At 39.8% G+C, this 27684-nt stretch overlaps 3 protein-coding genes, 1 long non-coding RNA gene and 1 pseudogene across 5 annotated transcripts; 4 read left to right on the forward strand and 1 right to left on the reverse strand.

Moving 5' to 3' along the window:
- Positions 1–600: 600 nt before the first annotated feature.
- LOC139196470 (uncharacterized) lies at positions 601–1234 on the reverse strand. Its single transcript, XR_011581404.1, has 2 exons — positions 1065–1234; positions 601–905 (listed from the first exon to the last, which is right to left on the reverse strand). It is a non-coding gene; the product is annotated as an uncharacterized lncRNA (long non-coding RNA).
- A 304-nt stretch (positions 1235–1538) lies between these two features.
- Positions 1539–5463, forward strand: LOC103440927 (CMP-sialic acid transporter 2-like). Of its 2 annotated transcripts, none has more exons than XM_070822493.1 (5): positions 1539–1768; positions 3006–3170; positions 3256–3353; positions 3512–3623; positions 5346–5463. In XM_070822493.1, exons 2-5 carry the CDS (start codon positions 3144–3146, stop codon positions 5352–5354), a joined length of 246 nt encoding a protein of 81 aa, XP_070678594.1. In that variant the 5' UTR covers positions 1539–1768; positions 3006–3143; the 3' UTR covers positions 5355–5463. The 2 variants fall into 2 exon arrangements, with proteins under 2 accessions (XP_070678594.1, XP_070678593.1); XM_070822492.1 differs by lacking the exon at positions 5346–5463 and adding an exon at positions 4583–5119.
- A 4271-nt stretch (positions 5464–9734) lies between these two features.
- Positions 9735–24671, forward strand: LOC103421051 (TMV resistance protein N-like). The gene is made up of 10 exons (XM_070822482.1): positions 9735–10703; positions 10847–11942; positions 12281–12565; positions 12658–14092; positions 14210–14275; positions 14481–14652; positions 16137–17229; positions 17504–17785; positions 17875–18085; positions 23866–24671. Exons 1-7 carry the CDS (start codon positions 10081–10083, stop codon positions 16852–16854), a joined length of 4395 nt encoding a protein of 1464 aa, XP_070678583.1. The 5' UTR covers positions 9735–10080; the 3' UTR covers positions 16855–17229; positions 17504–17785; positions 17875–18085; positions 23866–24671.
- LOC139196175 (putative disease resistance protein At4g11170) lies at positions 17107–18135 on the forward strand. The gene is made up of 3 exons (XM_070821842.1): positions 17107–17229; positions 17504–17785; positions 17875–18135. Exons 1-3 carry the CDS (start codon positions 17107–17109, stop codon positions 18133–18135), a joined length of 666 nt encoding a protein of 221 aa, XP_070677943.1.
- On the forward strand, positions 24101–27275 carry LOC103410658 (calcium-dependent protein kinase 26-like; annotated as a pseudogene).
- The last annotated feature ends 409 nt before the right edge of the window (positions 27276–27684 follow it).

The following is a 27684-nucleotide window of genomic DNA, read 5'->3' on the forward strand; positions in this document are numbered from 1 at the left end:
TAAAAACACAGTAAAAAAGTGGAAATTTAATTTCATCTCCAGTAACATAATTTCAGTGTCCTCAACGATATATCGAGTCTATCTAGTAATTTCCACCCCACATAAAGAAAAAATTTCATGACACAAATTTATTGCCAGCGTAGTGTCCTGTACTGCAACGTACATCTGGATGATGATCTTGAATTCTTGATGCAATGAATCTATTCTCTAAGATGATTTTAGAGAATATTAATACTGATACGGTGCAATTTGTCTCAAGATTTTAAAAATTTACAGTGACAAGTGGACAGACCCAGATTGGATTCCTTTGAATCTCTCTCTGGAATTTGTCTGTCCCTCCAATTAACAAATTATACTAACAGAGTTTTTATATGGTTTTCTAAAAAATAGATCCGAGTTATTTAACCGTTATGTCTTTGTTAAAAAAAATCAAAAATAAAAAATTAATTATTAAAAATTCAGGAATATCTTTTTGTCTTTGTTAAAAAACAAAAATTAAAATGAATTTTAATTATTAAAAATTCGAGAATATCCTATACTCCGTAGTACCATAAACGCCCAATTATAAGGAACCTCGTATGTTTTGTTTACTTCATATCCAATCAAAGCTACCATCTTGTTTGTAAATGAGCTTTTGGAAATCATTTGTACAAAGATTTCAAAGCATGTTTTATAATATGAATTTAAAAAAAAAATGACACAAGATTTCTACATTCATGTGGATGCCTTATTGCTATACATCAAATCAAACATATCCCCCCCCCCCAAAAAAAAAATACAGGAAGAGAAAAACTTTAGATACATTTCATGAGTCCTATATCTGTGTTTGCATATTGCGAATTTGAGTTAATCCAAAATGTCTATGTGCCCTTTAAAACTGCAGTTTCATTCACTACCGAGATTTCCTGTAAAAGAAGATGATGAATGATGTCAAAATAAGCATGTCTACACTATACGCGAGACACTGAGTGATCAGAATTGCAGATTGATTTACGTGACAAAACTAAAAAAAATCCAGAACTAAACAAGCAGATTTTTGGCAAAAGCGCTTAAAATACACTCACCAGGAGCAAAAGTAGAAGTGGGATTGAAGCCGTTGCTGTGGTCCTCCTCCTGGAGCTGCAGCTTAACATCTGAGACGGCGATGTTGGAGGAGGAAGAAGCGGCGCTCTAGACAATCTGACCGCTCTGGCGGCGGTTGTGAGGCTGTTGGAATTGAGGGCTGGAGGGCATTTTGGGAGAGGGCAGAGTAGTGCTTAGTAGGGCTGGAAAAAAATCTCAAAAATCCCAAACCAAATCGAAAAAATCCCGATCTCAAACCAAAATTCCCGAAATTTTCGATATGAAATCCCGAACCAAACCGAAATTTTCGGTATGGGATTTGGTTTTGCATCTCCATTTTTTCGGTATTCCCATACCGAACCGAAAATAAATATTATATATATATATTATTTTTTAATTATAAGAAAATTATTTCAACCGTTCATTATTTTGGATTTAATCTATTCCGTTCATTTGTTTTTAGGTCTGATGATCTGATCTCCCATTTCACTTCCGTTACTCACCTCACCCACTCTGCTTTGAGTCTCGACCTCTCCTCCGTCTTCCAATCCGGCCGCACCAATGATCACAGCTACACCACACCGTCTTCGATCTCTAGAGACTCCTCTGTCAGTCTCGGTTCTCTTTCTCTCTCCCTCTCTCCCTGGAGACTTCTATCGGTGTCTCTCTCTCGTTCAATTTGGTCTTGCATTGCACAAGGCTGAAGGTAAGAAATTGCGACCTTCCATCCTGAATCATTTCATACTTTTCATTTGCCAACTTTGGTTTGAATTCGAATTGGGATTAGGGCTTCTGAAATTGGAGTTTAGGGTTTCTGATTTGTATTAAACTTAGGGATTTTGTGATTTCGAACTTAGGAAATTTTTAATTGAAAATTTGAATTGGAATTGGAATTGGATTCTGAAATTGGGGACCTGGGTTTCGAAATTAGGGATTGGGATTCCGAAATTGGGGATTAGGGATTGGGATTCGGAAATGGGGTTTCGAAATTAGGGGTTTGGATTATGAAATAGTTGATTCTCCGATTCTGAAATTGGGGTTTTTATATAGTTCCATGATTCCATCTGAAATTGCCAAATTGGGGATTCTCTGATTCTGTATGCTATTTGTTTTGTATGTATGTATGCTAATTGTATGATTGTATCCGCCTCTGTATCTGTATGTATGCTATTTGTAATAGGTGATGTATCAATGTATGCCAGTTTTCCGTTTAGCATTTCCTTTAATTTGTTTTACTTGTTCCTGTTTATGGATTTAGATCATTTCGGGATTCCCGATTTGTCTCGAAATCCCGAAACTATTTCAGGATTCTCGAAAATTGGGATTCCCGAAAATTTGGTTTGTGATCGGTATTGAAATTGGGATTCCCGAAAATTTCGGTTTGGGAATCGGGACAAGGGTTCGGTATGGGACCATACCGAACCACCCCTAGTGCTTAGGCTTAAAGCTGTGGTGTGGGCGATTATGCTGTTTAGAGCCAATGCCATGTGAGAAGTTCTTATCAGACTGTTGTAAGAGAGTCTTCTTAGCATTTCTTCTTAAAAAAATATATATAAAGATTGTGAGGGTTATAATTTTCTTTCTTGAGAGTCCATCTTTTCGCTTGGACGCAATGTTCACGTGGGCATCCATCCATTTTATCATTCATCGTTTGGTATATGGAGAATTAGATCAGAATAAATAAGAATAAGACACAATTTTCAAGGTATGTTCAACAAAGAAATGAAAAAATTAGACCAACTTAGATGTAGGAGATGAATTGATCAAAAAGAAAACTTATAAATTCTAATCATCCTCCCAAAATTATAGGATGAGAAGGGAAAAGTTTCTTTTCCGATCCTCTTCTAATCCACTCTGAATGAAAAATTATTATATTCTAACTTCAATATACTATGAATTTAGAGGGTTATCTAATCTAATTCAATCCAATCCAATCCAATCAGATCCTTATACCAAACAAAGCCTTAGTGTTCTCCAATGGCTCACTCTGTGGCACCAAATTCTCAGAGCCCAGTGTCCTCCAATGGCTCTAGGGATCTGAAAGCACCAAATTTACAAAGAAAACCAAACAGAGCGTAACAATGGAGTACAGGAAGCTCAAAGATCAGGTATTTCCCGTATAAATGACCAGATTTCTTCCTGCAATCCTCAGATTTTCAACCTTTTTTCAGTACCCATTTGATCTAATTGCAGGATCAAGACGAATCTTCAGCCCCCGGAGACCTCGAAAGCTTGCGGGGCAAGCCAATACCTGCCGTCAGCCCAGTGGAGCTCTCCAAGTGGAAGCTCAAGTATGCCCAACTTTTGCTATTTTGTTCCAATTGATTGAAATTTGGTATTTTTTAATTTAATTTAACTTGATGAATGGTTTTGGGTTGATTGGAATAGGTCGGCTGGTATTTTTTAATTTAATTTAACTTGATGAATGGTTTTGGGTTGATTGGAATAGGTCGGCTGTTACTATAGCTTTGACCGTTTTGACCAGTTCACAAGCAATATTGATTGTGTGGTCGAAGAGGGCCGGCAAGTATGAGTATAGTGTCACCCCTGCAAATTTCTCGGTGAGTTGTGAGGCTGATGAAGCTACATTATAGATTAAAATTCAGAAATTTATGATTTGTAATGTCGATTTTCGCGTGACTTGAAATCAAGGTTCTAAAAAACGCTAGGCGCTAGTCGGGCGATAGCTAACGCCTAGGCGGCTAGGCAGGGTCTAGGCGGCCTAGGCGGATTTAGGTAAATTTCTTACATGTCTTATAAATAGGTGCATATTGACACTTATAAAAAATTAGATTTATTATATATTATATGATTAAATAATTACTTATTTTATGTATATAATATGATAGTCTAAGAAAAAAACCATATTTAACTAATTCACATAACATTTATATATAATATATATACAGATATATATTTATTTATATCCCAACTTTTTAAAAGATGACAAGACCATGAAATGCCAGTTGGTGGCTTCAAAAATCGGTTCCACTCCACCTCTCTCACATTCCCCAACAACAAAAGCATGCAGTGCGCCAGTGGGTGGTATCAAAATTTAAAACCGGGTTCCACTCCCCAAGGTGGAGCTCAGATCAAAACCACATTTGACCCATTGGAAAGTGAAAATACCATGCCCATTCAACCCTTTCGTTTCTTCTTCTTCATTAGCCCTTTTAGAAGCTCAAAACTAAATCTACAAGACTGCAACTCACGCTGCCAAGGCTCTCTATCTCTCTATTCGTACTCTCTCTCTCTTCAGAAGCTTGCCGAGGCTTTGCTTCTACATACAACATCAATAGCTGCAGATGTGTTGCGAGAGTTGCAGCGATTTTGGGATTTGGAGCCGCCTTGATTGCCGCCTAGAACGCCTAACGAGCGTCTAGGTGGCCGCCTAAATTCTCCCCGCCTTGAGTGAACGTTTTGGCAGAAATCGAGTCAGGGCACCGCCGCCCAGCGCCTAGGCGCCGCCTAGGCCGATTTTTAGAACACTGCTTGAAATGTGCTGTGTGTTGGGAATTAGGTGGAGGCTTTGAAGTGTGCAATATCGCTTGCTGCTTTGGCGCGAATCTGGAGGAATGAAGGTATGGGAGAACTCGATTCTGTTCGTTGTATGGGTTTGAAAGTTGTTCATTGTTGCTGAATTATAGTAATGGTATGGGAGAACTCGATTCTGTTCGTTGTATAATGTTTTGGGTTTGAGGATTGACTATATGCTAAGCGACGTTAAGAGACTTAAACCCCAAGTTACATGATTTTATTTTTAATTTTATAATTTACTTAGAAGATTTAGGTTTTTTTTTTAATTAAAAAATTATTTTTTTAGCCATGTGACACATATTTGGCAGCCATGTCAGCATCTAACGGATTAATGGATGGAAAATCTAACGGATGTATTATATTGAAATAAAAAAGTACTTGAGCTATGAAAGTGAAATGTTTTAAAGATATTGTATGAGATTGTAATAGACCTCAAACTTAAGGGGTTACTATGTAATTTACATTTTACAATAATATGCACATGGGGGCACATGGGACTATGTTGCTTCTTTTCAGTGGTTTTCAGGTTTTTTACTAGTACAATAATATGCAAATTTCTTTAACATGCCTTTGCTTTTGTACATGAACCAGGATCCTCGCAGGATCCATTCCCTACGATTCCCGGAATTCCATAATTGTGTCCATTCATTGTATATCGTACTGTTAGTTTTTGTTAGGTACTATTTATATTTGAATTTTAAATGATTTCTGACCGCACAATATACGATGAACGGACATGATTACAGGATCCCTAAAAAATGGATCTGGCAAGGAACCTGGTTCTTTGTTTACAAGTGTATCTCATTGTGCTAGAATTGTGATCCAAAACTGATGCATTCCATAGACAAGGACAAACCTGGTATGCACCGTATCATCTTTAATTTGATGACATTTGTTTTCACCCATACACACATACGTATGCTTTGAATTCTTCTGATATTTGTATAATAATTAATTAAACTTGTGGTTATGTGGTTTTGGCTAAGTGAGATATATAAGGAGTGATTAAGGAGCTATATGGAGTGATGAAGGAGCTACATGCGTTGTATGTACAAAAGAAGATGTTTTTATCTGCACGTCTTCAAAACAATTCAAGTTTGCATTTTTGAGTTTGAGGACTAGTGTCAGTATGTTCAAACACATATCTTAGGTTTGTAATGAATGTATTAGCTTTACCACTTTGATCTTATATATATTTGTTTTATTAATGATAATACAAAATATTATTTGAACAATGCTAAGTGGAATTTTTACTAGAAAGCATTTATTTTTTTACCACAATTCGCATTGGAAATGCCTTTGTTTTTTTTTTTTTTTGATAAGGTGTTTTATTGATAACCCGATTGTATAGAAAATAATATTTGCGACAGACTAGAGTAGTATTTTAGGGTCGAAAATTGTTATTGTGACGATTGTGCACTCTAACAAATATAGATTATTTTGTTCGAAAAAAATTTCCTGACACAATTGTTTGGTTGGAAAATCATCGCAAAAAACATATATCTTCTTTTGGAAAGTAATTTGACTACCATATAAGTATTTGTAACAATAAAATAACTTTGGTATTTTGAAAATTCATTTCTGATGAAAAACTAACTATAATGACAAGTCTTGTGTGTTGATAATAAGTATTTTCGACAGCTGGTCTGAAAAAAAATTCAATGGGACAATTTCCAGCACCCATCAAGGACTTTTTCCTGTTGGTAATAAGTATTTGCGATGGCAAAATGTCTCTTCCGATGACATTTGACCCTCATTAATGACAATTCGTGTTGCAATGGTTTAACAAAAGGTAGGATCAAGGGGAAATAGTTCACAAGCCGCTAGGGTGTAGTACCATTTGAACATTACTTTGGGGATTCAAAAGTTGAGATCACATATCAGATTAGTAGAAAAGATGAAAAGGTGCGCTTGTTTTGTCTAGGTAGCTTGGGATAGATGGTAAACACGGGAGTGAAGTGACCTCCGTTGGACGTTGGAAGAAAGAAGCTAATAGAGTCATAGAAGATCCCAAAAGAGGCAAATTGCCAAAAAGTTTATCAAATCAGATCTTTGCATCATCTGATCTCGATTGGGTTAACTCCTAAATTCAAGCAATGAACATCAAATAAGCCAATTGACACTCTCGTCCTTACCACAATTTTTTTTTTCTCATTGTTGACCACCAGAGACTATTTCTGCTCTCAAAATCTTGAAATGGAGTTGGATAGATTTTAGGAAGGACGCCCGATGCCTCATCGTCCTTGTCCTCGTCTTCCTTGACCATCCCTTCTTAAAGTCCAAAATTGGCAGGCTTAGTAGTCTTTACGATAGTCATTGCCCTAAATTTATAGCCGTTGAGATTGATTTCCACTTCTTGGCATGTTGCCGGATCTGGCATGACGGCAGCTGATTTGTCAATGTTTTTCCTATCGCTGTTTTCTTCTTGACAAAGTGAGTTTCACGTGTCGTTCACATAGCATTGTTCGTTCACTTGGATCCAATGTAGGTGTTAATCCTGTCCTAGGTTGCAATAGGCATCTCGAACTCGTATGTGATGCACATAGCGCCAGTCCTCACGTGATTGTAGTACAAAAAGAATATATTATGATTACACCCAGTCATATTCATATCAGAATTTCCGCTGAATGAACTCGTGTGTTAAACACACACGCGCGCGCACACACACACACTCACTTATTAGTACACACACACACACACACACACTTATTAGTATTTAATGTTATTGATGAGAACTTGATAGCTATGGATGCGTATTGGATATTGTAGATGAGTACTTGATTTGCTTGTGCCTCAGTTGAGACATTATGAATTGTGTTTCTCAAAATAGGGTTGCTTTACTCTTGATTTCATACTTATACGTATTATGTTTTCTGGAAACTATACTTGATTTACACTGAGGGGTTAGTATGTTCTAAAGAGAAATGCGTTTCAAAAACCTTTATTTTCGCCCACTCACGCTTTTTGTTTTTCGCCCCTCCAAGTTTTAGTTAGCTGAGTCTTTGGTGGCGCACGAGGGAACTTTGGCGATTCTCACATTTTCTCCAAATAAATGTAGGAGCTTGTTTCCAGTTGGGTAATAAGTACCTTAACTAGATTTGCTCTGTTTACTTACGCTTTATGGGTACTTCACACTATTGCTTTCACTATTTATTAGTTAATTATTTCTAACTTCGGTTTAAATTTATCCACATTTCTACATCACTCATTAAATGGTTATGTCACATTCGGATGTCGGCCAACATGCATTGACTTTGGTCATGGTGTGTCATGGTACTTAAAAAAAGTGTACATTTTGCATATAACAAAGTGGTACATTTTTAAAGACAAATGGGTACAATTATTAATATATTATGATCGGAACACGAATGATACATCACATATTTTTATATAAGTTGTGGGAAATTTTATTCTTTAAGTTATTAACTTTTTAACACACATATCTTACCATTTATATAGTAATACGTGGTGTATTATCTCATGAATCGGTCACACTAAAAGAACTCTCCCACCCCATCCACTCTCATTGCAACGTTATCTCAATCCCTCCCAGCTTTTAGACCTTCTCCAACAATGACCTAAAACCTAAAATTTCCCTTCCCCCCCCCAAAAAAAAATCCACTCCAACCCATGACCTAAAACCTAAAACTTATTATGAGGCCAAATATCAGCCCAAGTTTAGGCCACAAAGTAAAATGGGCCCCACCAACTGAGACTGAAACTAGGGTTGTGAAGCCCACTGCCCAGCTTCCAATCGCCCACAAAGCAAAATCAGCCATGCACGAGCCAGAGAGGAAGATAAGCTGGGTGGGTTGTCCCCGGGGTGTCAGCCAATTATGCAGCCCAACGGCTACTTTTTTCAATCCAATTGCTAGATTTAAATGGATCGTTGGTTAATCCAACGGTCCAGGTTAAATTTTTTTTTTTTAGTTTTATATTTATATATTTATTGAATCCAACGGCTTAGATTGAATATAGTCAAATTTAACGGTAAAAAAAGATCTAACGACTTAGATCGAATATATTTATTAATTGTCATTTGTATTAAGTTTATATGGTTTATTAAATGTTGTTCGTATTAAGTTTATATGGTTTATCATGATTTTCATGTATTGATTTAGTGATTTTTCAAAATTTATCGAAATTTAAATATTTTTAGATTAAAATGTTCATATAATTAATTTAGGATAGTCTACATATTTTTTTTAAAAAAGTTAATTTAAAAAAAATTAACCTTAATTCATTCTTTAATAATCTCGGGCTAAACTTTTAGACCAGAAGATTTGAAGTAGAAAAACTATTTCTGAACTAAAACTTAAATTTTCTGAACTAAATATTTTTAGATTTTAGGTCATCGTTAGAGATAGTTTTACAGAAAAATCCTCTCCAAAATCTGAACCTTTATTTTTTTTAGGGTAAACTGCCAATTTAGTCCCTGAATTATCACCTTAGTGAAAATTAGGTCCCTAAACTATTTTTTCAGAAAAATTAGTCCCTGAATTATAAAAATCTGCCAATTACATCCCTAATGTTATATTCGAAGCTACTATATTCAATTTTCCATCAATTTAAGTCATGTTACTTGCATGTGATACACATTGAAGGCTAGATTGGTAGTTTTTCATAAAGAAATAGTGTATGGAGTTAATTTTGGAGGAGAAATTGGTAGTTTTTCATAAATAAATAGTGTAAGTTAACTTTTAAGGGTAAATTAGACATTAAATTCGCAACATATATGAAATGTTAAGCACTTATAAACAAGAAAATGATGGTATTACATTCTAAAGTGTGTCAAGTGACTTAATTTGACGAAAAATTAGATAAAATAGCTTTGAATATAATAATAGGGATGAAATTAGCAATTTCTAATGAATTTAAGGACTTATTTTACTGAAAAAATAATTCAAGGATTTAATTTTCACTGAGGTGATAATTCAGGGACTAAATTGGCACTTCACCCTTTTTTTTATTTGGCCTTGTCTAAGTCCGCAGAGGGAGGTCCCATCCAATGTGTCCCATTTATGACCAAGTACCATTGTCCTCCACTAGGGATATACTATATCCTTTCTTCCGTTTGAACGCAGATTGTTTCTGCGCTGAAAGTGGGCACAATTTCGTCTTTATATATATTTTCTGTTTTTTATTGTTTAATCTCTGATGATTTTCTTGGAACAAGCGTATATTTTATTGAAAGATGCTTTACAGAAAGAAGAAAATGCTTTTGGACAAACTTTTCTTTTAATTAGGCATATTTAAAAGAAAATTTTAGAGTAGCAGCATTATCAATTATAAAGTATTTTTAAGTATGTGAAAGTAACTGATCCTTGTTTCTTCAAATTTTAAATTTTTGTCCTCCATGGAGCCTCTGTAACTTTGTGCACAGACTACAATTTCAATTTTTCTGTGGTAAACTCCAATCTAGTCTCAGGTGCGACTGTAGTTCAGATTCTCTTTCTGCTATCTGGTCCAAGAAATAGAGAGATGGAGTCGATCGGGACTCTGTTGTACATGTGTTGCAGATCATTTTCTTCTTCGCCTCCTGCGGCTGATTCTGATGTAGCTGATTCTGCTGCCGATTCTGATGTAGCTGATTCTGCTGCCGATTCTACTGCTGTTGTTGATGATACTGATGCTGATAACCCCCCACGTCGAGAAAAGTATGATGTGTTTATCAGTTTCAGAGGTGAGGACACCCGCCTTGGTTTTACCAGCCATCTTCATGCTGCCTTACTTCAGAAGAAAATTGAAACCTACATCGATTACAGACTTCAGAAAGGAGAAGAAATTAGACCCGCCCTTCTAGAAGCAATCGAGAAATCCACCATTTCGGTGATCATTTTCTCACAAAACTATGCTTCTTCCACATGGTGTTTGGATGAGCTTGTGCATACAATCGAATGCAAGGAAAGATATGGCCAGATGGTTATACCCATATTCTATGACATCAATCCATCTCATGTACGAAAACAACACGGGAGTTATGCGGATACATTTGCTCAACTTGAAAAACGTGTCGATAACAGTATCGACAAGGTGCACAAGTGGAGGGATGCTTTGAGGACTGCGGCCAATCTATCTGGGTTTGATTATTCAAACAAATCCGGGTAACTAACTCATCCTTTTAACTTGTATAAAATTATAAATTTTCTTTAAACTTGTGAGAATTTGATTTGTGCTAAGATTCGGTAAAGCGTGTTTAAGACTAACTATTGCTTTTCTACCTAATCATATATATCTCTATGCGCAGGACGGAGGCAGATCTAATTAAGAATGTTGTCGATCGTATTTGGACCAAATTGATTTGTGAATCATCATGTGATTTAGAGGGCCTGATTGGAATTGAAAGCCGCATTCCGCAAATTGAAGAGCTATTGGGCATTCATTCATCGGATGCTTGCATCACTGTTGGTATTTGGGGCATGGGTGGTATTGGCAAGACCACCCTTGCTGAAACTATATTTCACAAACTCTCTTCTAAATTCGAAGCTTCTTGTTTTGTTAAGAATGTTAGGGAGAAGTCAGAAAAAGCAGATGGACTAGATCACTTGGAAAAAACACTTCTTAAGGAGATATTAAAGGAAGAAGGTCTATCCATGCGATCAACTTTTGTTCGAGAGAGGCTCAAGTGTACAACGGTCCTCATCGTTCTTGATGATGTGAGTGATTCAATACAGCTGGAACGTTTAGCTGGCAAGCGTCTTCGGTATGGCACTGGAAGTAGAATCATTATCACAAGTAGAGATAAGAGAACACTTCCTGAAGAGGGTAAGATCTACGAGGTTGAGGGATTAAAACGGGATGATGCTCTTCAGCTCTTCTGTTCTCACGCTTTCAAGAATAAAAGTACTCCTATAACAGATTATAAGGAGTTGGCAGAAAAGGCGGTGGACTATGCTGGACGCGTTCCTTTAGCTCTTACAGTTCTGGGATCGTCGTTCTGCAATTGCACGAGCAAAGAAGAATGGGAAGAGCAATTCAACAAATTGAAACGATTTCCCAGCAAAGATATCCAGAAAGTGTTGAGAACAAGTTATGATGGATTGGAACAAAGTGAGAAGGAGATATTTCTGGATATAGCATGTTTTCATAAAGGGAATGCTTTGTATGAGGTAAAACGAACGTTAACTTCCTGTGGACGCTTTCCGAAAACCGGAATTGATATTCTCATTAATAGGTGTCTCATATCAATTGATTCAAAGTGGGGTTGGGAAACCATAGAGATGCACGATTTGCTACAAGAAATGGGAAGGCAAATTGTTCAAGAACAAGGTATTAAAGATCCCGGTAAAAGGAGTAGGTTGTTCACTGCTGAGGATATCTATCGTGTATTGAAGAGTAACACGGTAAGCGCCAAATGCATTCAATTTTTTTCTTTTCATTTTTTTAGAAAATAAAAATTACAAACTTGAGATGATAACAGAACAAAGTAAAACTAATTTATAATAAAGAAGTGAGATTGTTAAAAGATGAATTTGATTGAATTTTTATTGTGTTAGGAAGTGTTTGGTATATGAACAAATGTTTGGTTATTTAGACAAGTAGAGGAAGATACAATTATGTTGGATATTTGACTAGACTAACACACTTGTACATGATTACCATAGTAAATACTCTTTGTTCCAAATGTGCGTTACATTTTAATATGTTTATATTCACATTTAAACTTTCTTCTTATTCTCAGGAAACTCCATATGTTGAAGCCATACAGGTTAATTGGTATAATCTTCAAGAGCGACCATTGGAACCATTGGAACATGCAGACTTCAAAAAGATGTCTAACCTAATAATGCTTATGGTGGATGGTCGCTTCGAATTCACCGCTTCTCTAGACCTTCCCGATTCTCTTCGTTATCTTTATTGGAGGGGATATCCACTGGAATCCTTGCCGTCAAAATTTTCTCCGAAAAATCTAGTTGAGCTTTATTTGCCAGAGAGCAAAGTTAAGGAGCTTTGGAAAGAAGAGCAGGTATATTATATTATATGCCTATTTTAATTCTTGTATAAAATCAAGTGTAGAAATTATATTAATTCTTTATATTTCTATTTCATTTGTTGCAGATACTTGTCAACTTACAAGTTATCAATCTGTCAAAGTCTAGAAATCTAACTGAAGTTCCAAATCTCTCGGGGAGTCAAAAAATTGTGGAGATAAATCTCAATGGCTGTCGAAGTTTGGTTGAAATTCCTTCGTATTTTCAACATCTTGACAAGCTTACTCATCTTGATCTTGGATTCTGCTACCGTCTCAAGTATCTTCCAGAGATGCCAGGAAATATTCAATACTTAAAGTTAAAATGCAGTGGTATAGAGGAGTTGCCTGAATCAATCTGTAAGTTGAAATATCTTGAGAGTCTTCGTCTCACCAGGTGCTATAGATTTTCCAAATTCCCTGAAATCTTGAAGCCAATGGAACATTTGGTGTCTCTTTGTTTGGAAGAGACAGCTGTCGAAATGCTTCCTTCATCTATTGGAAATCTAAATGGGCTTCAAGATTTAAACCTTAGTCGCTGCTATCAACTTAAGGATGTCCCAACAAGTATCTACAGTTTAACCAATCTTAAACGTCTCTACTTTTATGGTTGTCATAGACTTGAAAAATTGCCTTCCAGCTCTGTCGGTTTTCTCTCTTTAGAAGAACTAGATCTCAGCTACAGCGGTATACTGGAAATACCAGCAAGCATCAAACAAGCTTCTCGGTTGTCTATACTCGACTTAGAAGGCTGCAAGCGGCTTCGATCTATACCAGAGCTCCCAGTGCTATGTAATGTTACTGCTGAAGGCTGCAGGTCGCTGAAGATAGTGTCAAGTTCAAGGATAACACTCACACAAGGTTATAAACCTAATTATTGTTGCAGAGTTTTTACTGATTGCCCAAAATTGGATAATAATTCAAGGAGCAACATAATGGATGAAGCACAGATTACAATTATGCGAATGAAAAATGTTGCGCCATTAAAGGACTATTGCTTGGCTTATAATCCCTGGCCTCAGATTAACATTGCATGTCCAGGAAAAGAAATTCCAAATTGGTTCAGCTATCAAAATGAGGGATCTTCAGTAGACATCGAGCTTTGTCCAGATTGGTTTCGAACAGGTTTATTTGGTTTCGCTCTGTCTGTTGTTGTTTCTGACGTTTCAGTGGCGCGGTATACCGTCTGGAGGGGAAGTGCTAATTTCATTGTCAAATTCATGGGTGAAAGCCATGTACTGTTCAGTTCTCACTACATGATCCGGGGCAACAGCGACTATCACGTGCATGTGTGGAATGAGGCCTTTAGAAGTGAAAAGGTAGGAAAAAACTGCTCCCCTGATGTTTACAAACATGCCAAAGAGGCCTCTGTTGTCTTCTGCATGTTGGATTCAATGAAGGTGGAAAGCTGTGGCATATGCCCATTGTATGCCGAAGATGCTGAGAAATTAAAATTTGGTCATGTGTTCATGTCGAGGGGACCGAAAGTAGAAGAAGAAACAAGACAAGATGATGATTCCAAAGGTGGTGGATCAGGAGATGAGCCTCTAGTCAGTGGATTAAGTGATGAGTCAGAATCCAATGAAAGTGGTGATCATGTTGTCTTCCGCAAGGTTATTGAAGATTCTGAAGATTCTGAAGGTGGTGGATCAGGAGATGAGCCTCAAGTTAGAGGATCAAGTGATGAGTCTGAAGCAAATGAAAGTGATTAGGAAAAACGTTTTAAAGCAAATGACCTGCTTCTGTTGTCTTCTACCCGGTGGATTTAGAAGAACGACCTGCTTCTGCTTCCCATATGGTGGAAAGCTGTGGTATATGCCCATTGTATGCCGAAGATGCTGAGAAATTCAAATTTGGTCATGTGTTCATGTCGCGGAAGATCAGACCATGGAATCAATCGAGAGCGCCGCGCGCTCAGGCTGCCGTACGCTTGAGGAGCGCCGGGAAGAACACGGGAGTTATGCGGATGCATTTGCTCAACTTGAAAAGCGTTTCGAGGACGGTATCGATAAGGTGCACAAGTGGAGGGATGCCTTGAAGACTGCAGCCAATCTATCTGGGTTTGATCATTCAAACAAATCCGGGTAACTAACTCATTCTTTAACTTGTCTAAAGTTATAAATTTTCTTTAAACTTGTGACAGTTCGATTTGTGCTAAAATTTGGTAAAGCATATTTAGTACTCTAGATTTGATGGACTTGTTTTGACCCTCAAATTCTTCAGTCGGCTCTGGAGGAAACCAGAAAACTCTCCAACTCAGTTCAAGAATAAGCCTGTGGAAAGTTACTTCTTCAAAAGCAAAAATATCACATATCATCTCTTCTCATTTTTCTTCTCTTTATCCTTCATGCTGCTGCAAGATGGGGAGAAGGTGAACAATCAGCCGGAGCTCTGATTGCTTACCTTGTCTGTCACCTCTTTCAGCAGATCCCCTAGCTCGGCGACTTGGGGGACTCCTACTACATGGTTTGTATCGCGCTTGACCAAGCCTGAAACTACAAGTAAGCTTCAAGTGAAATTGATACATTACCTTGTGCATCTCCACCAGTTAAAGATACCACCCCTGGATGGAGGAAGAGTACTTCCAGAGAAGATGCCACATCTACCTATGAGACAGATAAGGCAAGTCAAGACGATACCACACTCCGATACTTAGAAGTTTCGTGATTACGAGATCATTCTCTCACAATATTTCCTAATGTCATTTGTACTAAATCATTTACTTGTACTCACTAAAGGAGAGCTTGAACCTATGTACTTGTGTAAACCCTTCACAATTAATGAGAACTCTTCTATTTCGTGGACGTAGCCAATTTGGGTGAACCACGTACATCTTGTGTTTGCTTTCCTATCTCTATTCATTTATATACTTATCCACACTAATGACCGGAGCAATCTAGCGAAGATCACAAAAAGCGACCGTTTTCGCTACCTAGGATCTATCTTGCAAGAGAACGGAGAATTAGATGGAGATCTCAACCATAGAATACGAGCTGGATGGATGAAGTGTAAGAGTGCATCCGGCGTGTTGTGTGACCGTCGTAGGCCACTGAAGCTCAAGGGAAAATTTTATAGGATGGCAATAAGGCCAACGATGTTGTATGGCACAGAATGTTGGACGGTAAAGCATCAACACGTACACAAAATGGGTGTAGCGGAGATGAGGATGCTTTGTGGGATGTGTGGGCACACGAGAAAGGATAAGATTGGGCATGAGGATATCCGAGGTAAAGTAGGAGTAGCCGAAATTGAAGGAAAAATGAGAGAAAATCGGTTCCGGTGATTTGGACATGTGCAAAGAAGGCCGACTGACGCTCCGGTTCGAAGATGTGACTACGGGACAGAGGTTCAGGGCCGAAGGGGTAGAGGAAGACCTAGGAAAACTTTGGAAGAGACTCTAAGAAAAGACTTAGAGTACTTGGATCTAACGGAGGACATGACACAAAACCGAGCGCAATGACGTTCTAGGATTCATATAGCCGACCCTACTTAGTGGGAAAATGCTTTGTTGTTGTTGTTGTTGTTGTTATTGCCTTTTTCTACATAATCATATATATATTTATGCCAGGACGGAGGCAGATCTAATTAAGAATGTTGTCGATCGTATTTGGACCAAATTGATTTGTGAATCATCATGTGATTTAGAGGGCCTGGTTGGAATTGAATGCTGCATTCAGCAAATTGAAGAGCTATTGGGCATTCATTCACAAGACGCTTGCATCACTGTTGGTATTTGGGGAATGGGTGGTATTGGCAAGACCACCCTCGCTGAAACTGTATTCCACAAACTTTCTTCTAAATTTGATGCTTCTGGTTTTGTTAAGAATGTTAGGGAGAAGTCAGAAAAAGCAGATGGACTAGATCACTTGGAAAAAACACTTCTTAAGGAGATATTAAAGGAAGAAGGTCTATCCATGGGATCAACTTTTGTTCGAGATAGGCTCAAGTGTACAAAGGTCCTCATCGTTCTTGATGATGTGAGTGATTCAATACAGCTGGAACGTTTAGCTGGCAAGCGTCTTCGGTATGGCACTGGAAGTAGAATCATTATCACAAGTAGGGATAAGAGAACACTTCCTGAAGAGGGTAAGATCTACGAGGTTGAGGGATTAAAACGGGATGATGCTCTTCAGCTCTTCTGTTCTCACGCTTTCAAGAATAAAAGTACTCCTATAACAGATTATAAGGAGTTGGCAGAAAAGGCGGTGGACTATGCTGGAGGCGTTCCTTTAGCTCTTAAACTTCTGGGGCCCTTGTTCTTCAGTTGCAAGAGCAAAGCAGACTAGGAAGATGAATTGGACAAACTGAAAGAATTTCCCAATGAAAAGCTCCAGAGAGTGTTGAGACTAAGTTATGATGGATTAGAAAGAAATGAGAAGGAGATATTTTTGGATATAGCATGTTTTCATAAAGGGAATAAAGTGAAAGAGGTAAGAAAAAGGTTGGCTATCCGTGTACGCTTTGCGGCGGCTGAAATTAGAGTTCTCGTTGATAAGTCTCTCATATCAATTAAGTTAATAAGATGGGAAATTATAGAGATGCATGATCTGCTTGAAGAATTGGGAAGAACAATTGTTTGGGAACAATGTATTGAAGATCCCGGAAAATGGAATAGGTTGTTCAACGATGAGGATATATATCGTGTACTGAAGATTAACAAGGTAAGAGCCAAATGCATTGAATTTTTTTCTTTTCTTTTTCTAGGAAAAACGAAAAACGAACTTTAGATGATAACACAACAAAGTAAAACTCATTTATAATAAAGAAGTCTGATTCTTAAAAAAATAATTTGATTGAATTTTTATTGTGTTAGGAAGTCTTTGGAATATGAACAAATGTTTGTTTTTTCAGACAACTAGAGGAGGATACACTTGTACAGCATTACATGTTAACATGTTCAAAATATATACATTTAAACTTTGTTCTTATTGTCAGGAAACTCCAAATGTTCAAGCCATAATGTTTGCTTGGTCAAGGATTAAAAAGCGACCATTGAAAAGTGCAGACCTCAAAGTGATGTCTAACCTAAAAATGCTAATTGTGGATAGTTTTGTCGCTGACTCTTTTGTCGCTTCTCTAGACCTTCCCGACTCTCTTCGTTATCTTTACTGGCCTCGTTATCCACTGGAATCTTTGCCGTCAAATTTTTCTCCTGAAAATCTAGTTGAGTTTCATATGCAATATAGCCAAGTTAAGAAGCTTTGTAAAAAAGACCAGGTATATTTTATACCTATTTTCATTCTTGTATCAAATGAAGTGTAGAAATTATATTTTAATTCTTGATATTTCTATTTAATTTGCTGCAGATACTTGTGAACTTAGAAGTGATCGATCTGAAGCAATCTTGGTACCTATCTGAACTTCCAAATCTCTCTGAGAGTCTAAAAATTGTGAGCATAGATCTCTTTGGCTGTAGAAGTTTGGTTGAAATTCCTTGGTCTTTTCAACATCTTGACAAGCTTACTCATCTTGATGTTGGAGACTGCACCAGTCTCGAGTATCTTCCAGAGATGCCAAGTGTCACGGGCCATATGTTAAAAACAAAGAAAATGCCCAAGACATCATGAAGCCATGTCTTCATGGAAGCTTTTGGAACGTCCCGGAGAAATCAAGAACGTGGCGGAGCATTCAAGATAATCTAGGGCATTCCGGAACATTCCACACAAGTGTACATATTTAAGCCTCACCTAGAATAATCTAGATTAGGCAAGTTGTATCTAGAACTATGCTAGATATTTTTGGATGTAAGTAGAGGATTCTGGAACCCTCCATTGAGGAGGTGACTTAGGCCTATAAATAGGAGGTAAGGCCATTTGGCCAAACCATCCAAGAGTTGTAAGCAATTGTAAAGCTCTCTTAAGTTTCAATACAAAGCTTCCTTTCTCCCATCTTCTAAGTGATTTTAGCATTCTCCAAGCTATCTTAGCTTTCTTTGTGATTCGATCCGGGGAAGCGAGGCTTCGAAGGCTTACTTAGCTTGTTCATCGAGGTATTCAAGTCTAAGTGCCGCACGGGCGGAAGGCTTAAAGAGTCATCCCGTGACAGCTGGTATCAGAGCCTAGCTCGTGAATCACTTTAAGGAAAGTAGGATATGGCAAGTGGAGAGATGGTGTCCGGAGTCTCCGACCTAAGGGAGCGTACTGCCGAGGTTCAAGACGTTGCCAAGAGCAAGCCAAAGTTAAAGGACTTGCAAGCATCGATGGAGACCATGGAAGAGCGACTCGAGAAGGTGGAACGAACCATACTCGAGTTCGATACTCGACTTGATGAGGACGTTGTTGACAAGGAGGAAATCCAAACCATGGTGGACAATGGTAAGGATGAACTGCGTGGCTTGGTGGAAGGGCTACGAGATGAGCTCCTTGGCGCTCTCAACACCATGGCAGACAAGATGCGGAGGGAAGTCCAGGTTCACCTTGACAACATAGAGGCAAGGTTTGTGGCGCTTCAAGAAGAGATAAAGGACACAAGGGAACTTAAGGGAGATGTGGCGTTTTGTAAAGAAGCAGTTGTGAAGCAATTCGTGCAAGGGTCGAGGGAAATCAAGGCGTTGGACTCCAAGGTAATCGACTCCTTTAAACCCAAATCCTATAATGGGAAGAGGGAAGCAAAGGAGCTCGACACATTCGTGTGGAACGTGGAGCGATACTTCAAGTACCTGAAGCTTGAAGATGACGAGTCCAAAATCTCAACGGCAACCATGTTCTTAGCTGACAATGCCCTTATGTGGTGGCGTCGCCGAAGCATGGAGATTGAGCAAGGTACGTTCTCTCTCACCACTTGGGATGAATTTAAGAAAGATCTTATGTTGCACTTCTATCCCCAAAATGCCAAGTACGAAGCCAAGGAGAAACTAAGGTGGCTCAAGCAAACGGGGAGCGTCAAAGACTATGTCAACGCCTTCGTGAGCTTGTTATTCGAGGTGCCCAACATGTCAGAGGAAGATAAGCTCATGTACTTCATGAGTGGACTGCAAAATTGGGCAAAACTCGAACTACAAAGGAGACACGTGCAAACATTGTCTGATGCCATTGCCGCTGCCGAATCCTTGATTGAGTTTAAATCAAGCCACCAAGGTGACTCCAAGCCCACGGGGAAGAGGGGTAACCATGAGAGAAGTGGGGGAGAACATAAGCCGAAGGACAAGGCCGAGACAAGCAAACCGAAGGAGAAGAAAGCCGAGAAGCATGACAAAGGCAAAGGTAAGTCTTGGCAACCCACTTGTTACCTATGCGACGGCCCTCACATGATGCGAGATTGCCCACAAAAGAAGGCCCTTAAGGCCATGGCCTTCAAGGAGGACAAGGCTGAGGAGAGTAACGATGCAACGATGGGATGCATCCGTCTACTGAATGCCATCCAGACAACCCTCCCACAACCTAAGGCTCAAGTTGGGGGAGGATCATTGTTCGTTGACGTCAAGACTGGTGACAAGACGACACGTGTGTTGGTGGACACGGGAGCAACACACAACTTCATGACGTCGGAGGAAGCCACAAGGCTTGGCCTCCGAGTCACAAAGGAGCCCGGTAGCGTGAAGACGGTAAATTCCGCTGCCACCCCCATTGTTGGAGTTGCGCGCAATGTACAAGTAGACATCGGCACATGGAAGGGAAAGATCGACTTCACCGTAGTCAAGATGGACGACTATGGCGTAGTCATTGGGTTAGAGTTCATGGACAAGGTACGAGCCTTTCCCATTCCCTTCTACAATATTTTCTGTATCCTGCCCGATGGAAGACAACCTTGCCTGGTGCCATTGGAAAGGCAAGCCAAGAAGTGTACCCAGCACTTGTCGGCAATTCAATTTGCCAAGTCTTGGAAGAAAGGCGAGGCCACATTTCTTGCAACCCTAATGTTGAATGAAGGGGAGGAGAAGTACGGGCCTTTGCCGAAACAAGTGGAAGACGTCCTTGTGGAGTTTGCGGACGTGATGCCTAAGGAACTGCCAAAGAAGTTGCCACCAAGGAGAGAGGTCGACCATGCGATTGAGTTGGAGCCTGGTGCTAAGCCTCCCTCCAAATCACCTTATAGGATGTCGCCACCCGAGTTGGAGGAATTGAGGAAGCAACTCAACGAGCTACTTGATGCGGGCTACATCCAACCCTCCAAGTCCCCATATGGTGCACCCGTCTTGTTCCAACGCAAGAAAGAAGGTAGCCTAAGGTTGTGCATCGACTATAGAGCATTGAACAAGATTACCATCAAGAACAAGTACCCACTTCCGTTGATCGCCGACTTATTCGATCAACTTGGTGGAGCAAGGTACTTCACAAAGTTAGATCTTCGATCGGGATACTACCAAGTGAGGATAGCCCCTGGAGACGAATCGAAGACGGCGATGGTGACCAGATATGGATCGTTCGAGTATAAAGTCATGCCATTTGGTCTGACCAATGCCCCCGCAACATTCTGCACATTGATGAACAAGGTATTCCATCCTTATCTTGACAAGTTTATCGTGGTTTACATTGATGATATCGTTGTCTATAGCAAGACATTGGAGGAGCACGTCAAGCACTTGCGCATAGTGTTCAAGACCCTTCGGGAACATGAACTCTATGTCAAGAAGGAGAAATGCTCCTTTGCCACAAAAGAAGTAGAATTTCTTGGCCACAAGATAAAGGAGGGGAAACTTATGATGGAAAAGGGCAAGATCAAGGCCATTCAAGAGTGGGAACCGCCGACCAAGGTACCAACACTACGATCCTTTCTGGGGCTAGCCAACTACTATCGAAGATTCATTAAAGGGTATTCAGCCATTGCAGCACCCTTAACAGACCTTCTTAAGAAGAACAAGGCATGGGAATGGACGGACCGGTGTCAAGAGGCCTTTGAGAGGTTGAAGAAGGCCTTAATGGAGGAGCCTGTACTAAGGTTGCCCAACCTTAGTAAGCCATTCGAGTTGCACACTGATGCTTCCGACTTTGCCATAGGAGGAGTGTTGATGCAAGAGGGACATCCGATAGCCTATGAAAGTCGCAAGCTAAACAATGCCGAGAAGAGGTACACGACCCATGAAAAGGAGATGACCGCCATCATCCATTGCCTTAGAGTTTGGAGGCATTACTTGCTTGGTACCCCATTCATCATCAAGACGGACAACGTTGCCACTAGCTACTTTCAAACCTAACAAAAGCTCACACCTAAGCAAGCAAGGTGGCAAGAGTTCTTAGCGGAGTTTGATTACAAGCTAGAGTACAAGCAAGGAAAGGAGAACGTGGTGGCCGATGCTCTAAGTAGACGAGTAGAGTTAATGGCTACAGTACTCAAGCCGCAAAGCCATCTCTTGGGCCGTGTCCGAGAAGGTTTATCACATGACGTCCAAGCCAAGAACATTGTGGAGTTTGTCAAGGATGGGAAGACAAGAAGGTTTTGGCTTGAGGACGGCTTGCTATACACCAAGGGCAAGCGAATCTATGTCCCAAAGTGGGGAAGCTTAAGGAAAGAAATCCTTAAGGAGTGCCATGACTCAATGTGGGCAGGACATCCTGGCACTCACCGCACGTTGGCTTTGGTGAGCGATGCTTACTATTGGCCACAAATGCGGGATGATGTAGATTCATACGTGAAGACTTGTCTTGTGTGCCAACAAGACAAAGTGGAACAAAGGCAACCGGGAGGACTGTTGGAACCACTTCCCACCCCATCAAGACCATGGGAGTGTTTAACCATGGATTTCATCACACATTTGCCCAAGTCTGATGGATGTGGATCTATCTTCGTCGTGGTCGATAGATTCACCAAGTATGCCACTTTCATACCCGCACCCGTGGAGTGCACAGCCGAAGTAGCTGCACGCTTGTTTCTAAAACACGTGGTGAAGTATTGGGGTGTTCCGAGGAGCATAGTCAGCGATCGAGATGCTCGCTTCAAGGGTAGATTTTGGAAGGAGCTCTTCAAGCTACTTGGCTCAAAGTTAGACTTCTCCACAGCTTTTCATCCCCAAACTGATGGACAAACGGAGCGGGTTAATGCATTGTTGGAAACTTATTTGCGGCACTATGTTAGTGCCAATCAACGAGATTGGGCTAAGTTACTTGATGTTGCCCAATTCTCTTATAACTTGCAACGTTCGGAGTCGACGGGGAAAAGTCCGTTCGAGTTGGCTATAGGGCAACAACCCTTGACCCCGAACACGGTCGTGACTGGCTACACGGGGAATAGTCCAGCCGCTTTCAAAACCGCTAAGGAGTGGCAATTAGCCCACGAACTTGCTCGAGCTCATTTGGAGAAGGCTTCAAAGAAGATGAAGAAATGGGCGGATCGCAAGCGAAGGAATGTGGAGTTCCAAACTGGCGACCAAGTCTTTGTGAAGCTCAATGCGTCTCAGCACAAGAGTACTCGTGGCTTGCACAAGAGCTTGTTGCGGAAATATGAGGGACCATTCCCTATCATCAAGAAGGTTGGCAAAGCCGCGTACGTTGTGGAACTCCCACCCCGCCTCAAGTTTCACCCGGTGTTCCATGTGAGCAACTTGAAGCCTTATCATGCAGACAATGAGGAACCAAGCCGAGGTGAGTCTCATCGAGCACCCCCTTTGATGACGGAGGCATTTGACAAAGAAGTGGAGAGCATTGAAGCCAAGCGTGTCGTGGTACGACCAAGACAACCAAAGCATGTGGAGTACTTTGTCAAATGGAAGGGGCTACCATACTCCGAAGCAACATGGGAGAAGGAAACGTCCTTATGGCAATATAAGGACTTGATTCAGACATTCGAGAGGCAAGAGTCGACGAGGACGTCGACGGCTTAAGTGGGGGAGGATGTCACAGGCCATATGTTAAAAACAAAGAAAATGCCCAAGACATCATGAAGCCATGTCTTCATGGAAGCTTTTGGAACGTCCCGGAGAAATCAAGAACGTGGCGGAGCATTCAAGATAATCTAGGGCATTCCGGAACATTCCACACAAGTGTACATATTTAAGCCTCACCTAGAATAATCTAGATTAGGCAAGTTGTATCTAGAACTATGCTAGATATTTTTGGATGTAAGTAGAGGATTCTGGAACCCTCCATTGAGGAGGTGACTTAGGCCTATAAATAGGAGGTAAGGCCATTTGGCCAAACCATCCAAGAGTTGTAAGCAATTGTAAAGCTCTCTTAAGTTTCAATACAAAGCTTCCTTTCTCCCATCTTCTAAGTGATTTTAGCATTCTCCAAGCTATCTTAGCTTTCTTTGTGATTCGATCCGGGGAAGCGAGGCTTCGAAGGCTTACTTAGCTTGTTCATCGAGGTATTCAAGTCTAAGTGCCGCACGGGCGGAAGGCTTAAAGAGTCATCCCGTGACACAAGGAATATTCTATACTTAGATTTACAAAACAGTGGTATAAAGGAGTTGCCCGAATCAGTTTGGTCTCACGAAAATATTTCTCACTTGGATATTACTGGTTGTAAAGACCTTGAGAAACTTCCAAGCAACAAGTGTAAGCTGAAAGTCTCTGGTTGTTTTAATCTAGATGGCTGCACATCTCTTAGTGAGTTTTCTGAGCTTCCCAGGGATATAAGTAAATTATCATTGGTTGGTTGCATGAGACTTGTGAGTCTACCAGCCAACATTTGTAAGTTGAAATATCTCGAGGGACTCAATCTCTCTAGGTGCTCTAAACTTCAAAACTTCCCCGAGATATTGGAGCCAATGAAACATTTGAAGTACTTAAATTTAAGTCAAACAGCGATTAAAGAGCTACACTCATCAATCGAGTTTCTCCCTGCGCTCAAAACACTTGAACTACAAAGTTGCAAAAGGCTTTCAAGTATCCCAAAAAGCATTTGTAAGTTGAAATATCTCGAGGAACTCAATCTGTCAGGCTGCTCCAAACTTAAAAACTTCCCAGAGATCTTGGAGCCTATGGAACATTTGAAGTCCTTGGATTTAAGTCAAACAGCGGTTGAAAAGCTGTACTTATCAATTGAGTTTCTCCCTAACATCATGAGGAGAAGTGCTGATAACCAAAGTTATTATGTGTTGGGTCACAAGACCGCCAACATTCGTGATCTTTACACGTTGGGTCATAAATTACGACAGGGACAATTTGGGTCTACGTATTTATGCATTGAGATTGCTACTGGCTGTCATTATGCGTGTAAGTCTATCTCCAGGAGGAAGTTGATCTCGAAGGAGGATGTGGACGATGTTAGGATGGAGATTCAGATAATGCACCATTTGGCTGGTCACAAGAATATTGTGACAATCAAGGGCGCTTATGAGGATTCACTGTATGTTCATATTGTAATGGAGCTTTGTGGCGGGGGTGAGTTGTTTGATCACATTATCCAGAGGGTTTATTACAGTGAGAGAAAGGCAGCTGAGTTGACACGGATTATTGTTGGTGTTGTTGAAGTTTGCCATTCACTTGGTGTCATGCATAGAGAAATGAAACCCGAAAACTTCTTGTTGATTTTTCTCTCAAGGCCATTGATTTTGGACTCTCAGTTTTCTTCAAACCGGGTAAACAAACAAAAGTAATTTCATTTCGTTTTGTTGATTTTAGCTATGATGTGAGTTTAATTCACCTAATATTGATCAAATAGTAATATGGCATATCTTATATCGTGTTCACATGGAATGCATGTTGAACTGGAATGCATGTATATAGTAATAAAATTTCATTATTTCCTGTTTATTGCTACTGCCCCTAGACAATTATTGAACTGGAATACATGTTGAGTCCTTGTTGTCATTTAGAAACCAATGTTTGTTTAACACTATTACGTCCTTTCCAGGTCAAGTTTTCACTGATGTGGTTGGAAGCCCATATTATGTTGCTCCGGAGGTACTCCTCAAGCATTATGGACCTGAAGCGGATGTGTGGACTGCAGGAGTTACACTGTATATTCTGCTCAGTGGTGTGCGACCATTTTGGGCAGGTAATGGTGGTTTCATATTTTAACGAAACAGAGATTACTCCATGTTTCCTGTTACTGAATAGTTTTACCTGTTTGGTGATTGGGATACAGAAACCCAGCAGGGGATATTTGATGCGGTCTTAAAGGGATATATAGACTTTGAATCAGAGCCATGGCCTGAAATATCTGACAGTGCAAAAGACCTAATCCGGAAGATGCTATGTTCTAGGCCTTCAGACCGCTTAACTGCACATGAAGTGCTATGTATGTTTAACCTCTCTTAGCAGTTTAAGTTATTTTAGTACAATATTGTGCATGATTTAGTGCGACCAGAAATAGGTAGCTTATTTGTTAATGGTTCTCTGTTTCTTTTCTTTGGATGGATCATGTCATTACTACTACGTGCACAACATTTGTTGATAAATTATGCCCCGAAATTTGTTAAGCAGCTGAGACACCAAAACACCAATTTAAAGTGTATGGCGTGGGAAATTTTGCTTCCTTTTCAAGTCACACCAATTTCTTAAATTTCCTTTTTAATGTGAGGGTTCTCAAATTTGAGGAAATGAACAATCAGAATGATTCTGTTGAAGAGGAATTAACAATAATTGTCCAGTATATGTTGCACACTTTTTGCTTTTAAGTGATGAATTTTCTTTTTTAGGTCACCCTTGGATTTGCGAAAATGGGGTTGCTTCTGATAGAGATCCAGCTGTACTTTCTCGTCTCAAAACGTTTTCTGCTATGAACAAGTTAAAGAAGATGGCTTTACGGGTAAGTGCATGGGAGTCTGGAACACTGTTTGGCATTTCTATCAGATTTAGTATTTTCTTGCAAAGAATATTTGTATGTGACGTTGACTTTTGGCATGCCCCTTAACTAGAATGCTACAACTTATGCTTAAGGTTTTTTTGTCTTTATGTTATATCAGGTAATAGCTGAAAGTCTATCTGAGGAGGAAATTGCTGGACTCAGAGAGATGTTTCAGGCTATGGATACTGATAATAGTGGTGCAATAACATTTGATGAACTTAAAGCTGGTTTGCAGAGATACGGCTCTACCATGAAGAATACAGAGATACGTGATCTTATGGATGCGGTAAGATGCTTGTTTCCAAACAGAATCATCTGTAGTTGGCTTGCCTACTAGTCTAATTCTCAAATTTGTGATTATTTATCTTCAACTTTGTTTATGTTTCACAAAGCTAAGCATTTTTTCGTTCTTTCCCAGGCTGATGTGGACCACAGTGGAACAATTGATTATGGAGAATTTATAGCTGCTACAGTTCATCTTAACAAACTAGAACGTGAAGAACATCTGGTTGCTGCCTTCCGATACTTTTGATGAGGATGGAAGTGGTTATATTACGGTTATAAGCTCCAGCAAGCTTGTACAGAACATCACATGACTGACGTCCATCTTGAAGATATTATAAAAGAAGTTGATCAGGATAATGTAAGTTGCCAAAATTTCACAAGGGAATTGCATCATTCTTCAAATATTTGAATCATCTAGTAATTGTTAAGCTTGTATGAGCAACCAAATATATTTGCGACTCTTATGGCCATGTGTAAGATCCCCAAAAATAGTTTGATGGAGCATCATGTATTGTACAATCGTCTTTGTAGATTTAGGCTTGTTATTGGTTTTACTCAAAGATTCAATTATGTCCCGCATGCAGGATGGAAGGATTGACTACGGTGAGTTTGTCGCCATGATGCAAAAGGGCAATGTGAAAGGCAACATGCCAATTGGAAGACGGACTTTGAGGAACAGTCTAAATTTGAGCATGAGAGATGCACGATGCACCAGGAGCTCATTAGCTTCCAACTAAGCACGCCAGCGTCATGTAAAAGTATCCTTCTCCGCATATCTATGTATCCAGATAACTTCATTTGTACAGAATATTGTCCCAAACAGATGCTATGCCTTTTTCCTCTACGCTTAAATGCTACGTGATTAATCTTGCGATATCCTGTTGGCAGGTTGTACAGCAAAGTCAGAAGAAGAGATTCGAATAGGGAGACGTAACATTTTGAGAGTTGGGAGATTTCTGTTGTTTTTTTATTTTGTTAAGTGATGCCTTTTGTATTGCTAACTCCGCCTATGTCTTACATGGCCGGTCCCAAGCCCGGATAAAGGAGGAGGGGGAGGGCGTCAGGTAGTCGACAGCCGGCACTCCATGATCACGTCGAATCCTTATGAAAATGAATCCAGAACAAAATCGCGCTAAAGCTAGGGCGTCACCCGTAAGTGGCGCGCTG

Source organism: Malus domestica, chromosome 05, assembly GCF_042453785.1.
Source record: "Malus domestica chromosome 05, GDT2T_hap1".
Classification (NCBI taxonomy): Eukaryota; Viridiplantae; Streptophyta; class Magnoliopsida; order Rosales; family Rosaceae; genus Malus; species Malus domestica.

What these genes read in the sequence shown, in the direction of transcription:
- LOC103440927 (XM_070822492.1), top strand. Translation starts at nt 3,144, where the DNA reads ATGGAGTACAGGAAGCTCAAAGATCAG. An exon ending in ACAGGAAGCTCAAAGATCAG is followed by an intron (nt 3,171 to 3,255) that starts GTATTTCCCGTA and finishes ATCTAATTGCAG; the next exon opens with GATCAAGACGAATCTTCAGC. An exon ending in TCACCCCTGCAAATTTCTCG is followed by an intron (nt 3,624 to 4,582) that starts GTGAGTTGTGAG and finishes GTTGGGAATTAG; the next exon opens with GTGGAGGCTTTGAAGTGTGC.
- LOC103421051 (XM_070822482.1), top strand. Translation starts at nt 10,081, where the DNA reads ATGGAGTCGATCGGGACTCTGTTGTACATGTGTTGCAGATCATTTTCT. An exon ending in GATTATTCAAACAAATCCGG is followed by an intron (nt 10,704 to 10,846) that starts GTAACTAACTCA and finishes CTCTATGCGCAG; the next exon opens with GACGGAGGCAGATCTAATTA. An exon ending in GTCTGAAGCAAATGAAAGTG is followed by an intron (nt 14,276 to 14,480) that starts ATTAGGAAAAAC and finishes AGAGCGCCGCGC; the next exon opens with GCTCAGGCTGCCGTACGCTT.
- LOC139196175 (XM_070821842.1), top strand. Translation starts at nt 17,107, where the DNA reads ATGCATGATCTGCTTGAAGAATTGGGAAGAACAATTGTTTGGGAACAA. An exon ending in GTGTACTGAAGATTAACAAG is followed by an intron (nt 17,230 to 17,503) that starts GTAAGAGCCAAA and finishes TCTTATTGTCAG; the next exon opens with GAAACTCCAAATGTTCAAGC. An exon ending in AGCTTTGTAAAAAAGACCAG is followed by an intron (nt 17,786 to 17,874) that starts GTATATTTTATA and finishes AATTTGCTGCAG; the next exon opens with ATACTTGTGAACTTAGAAGT.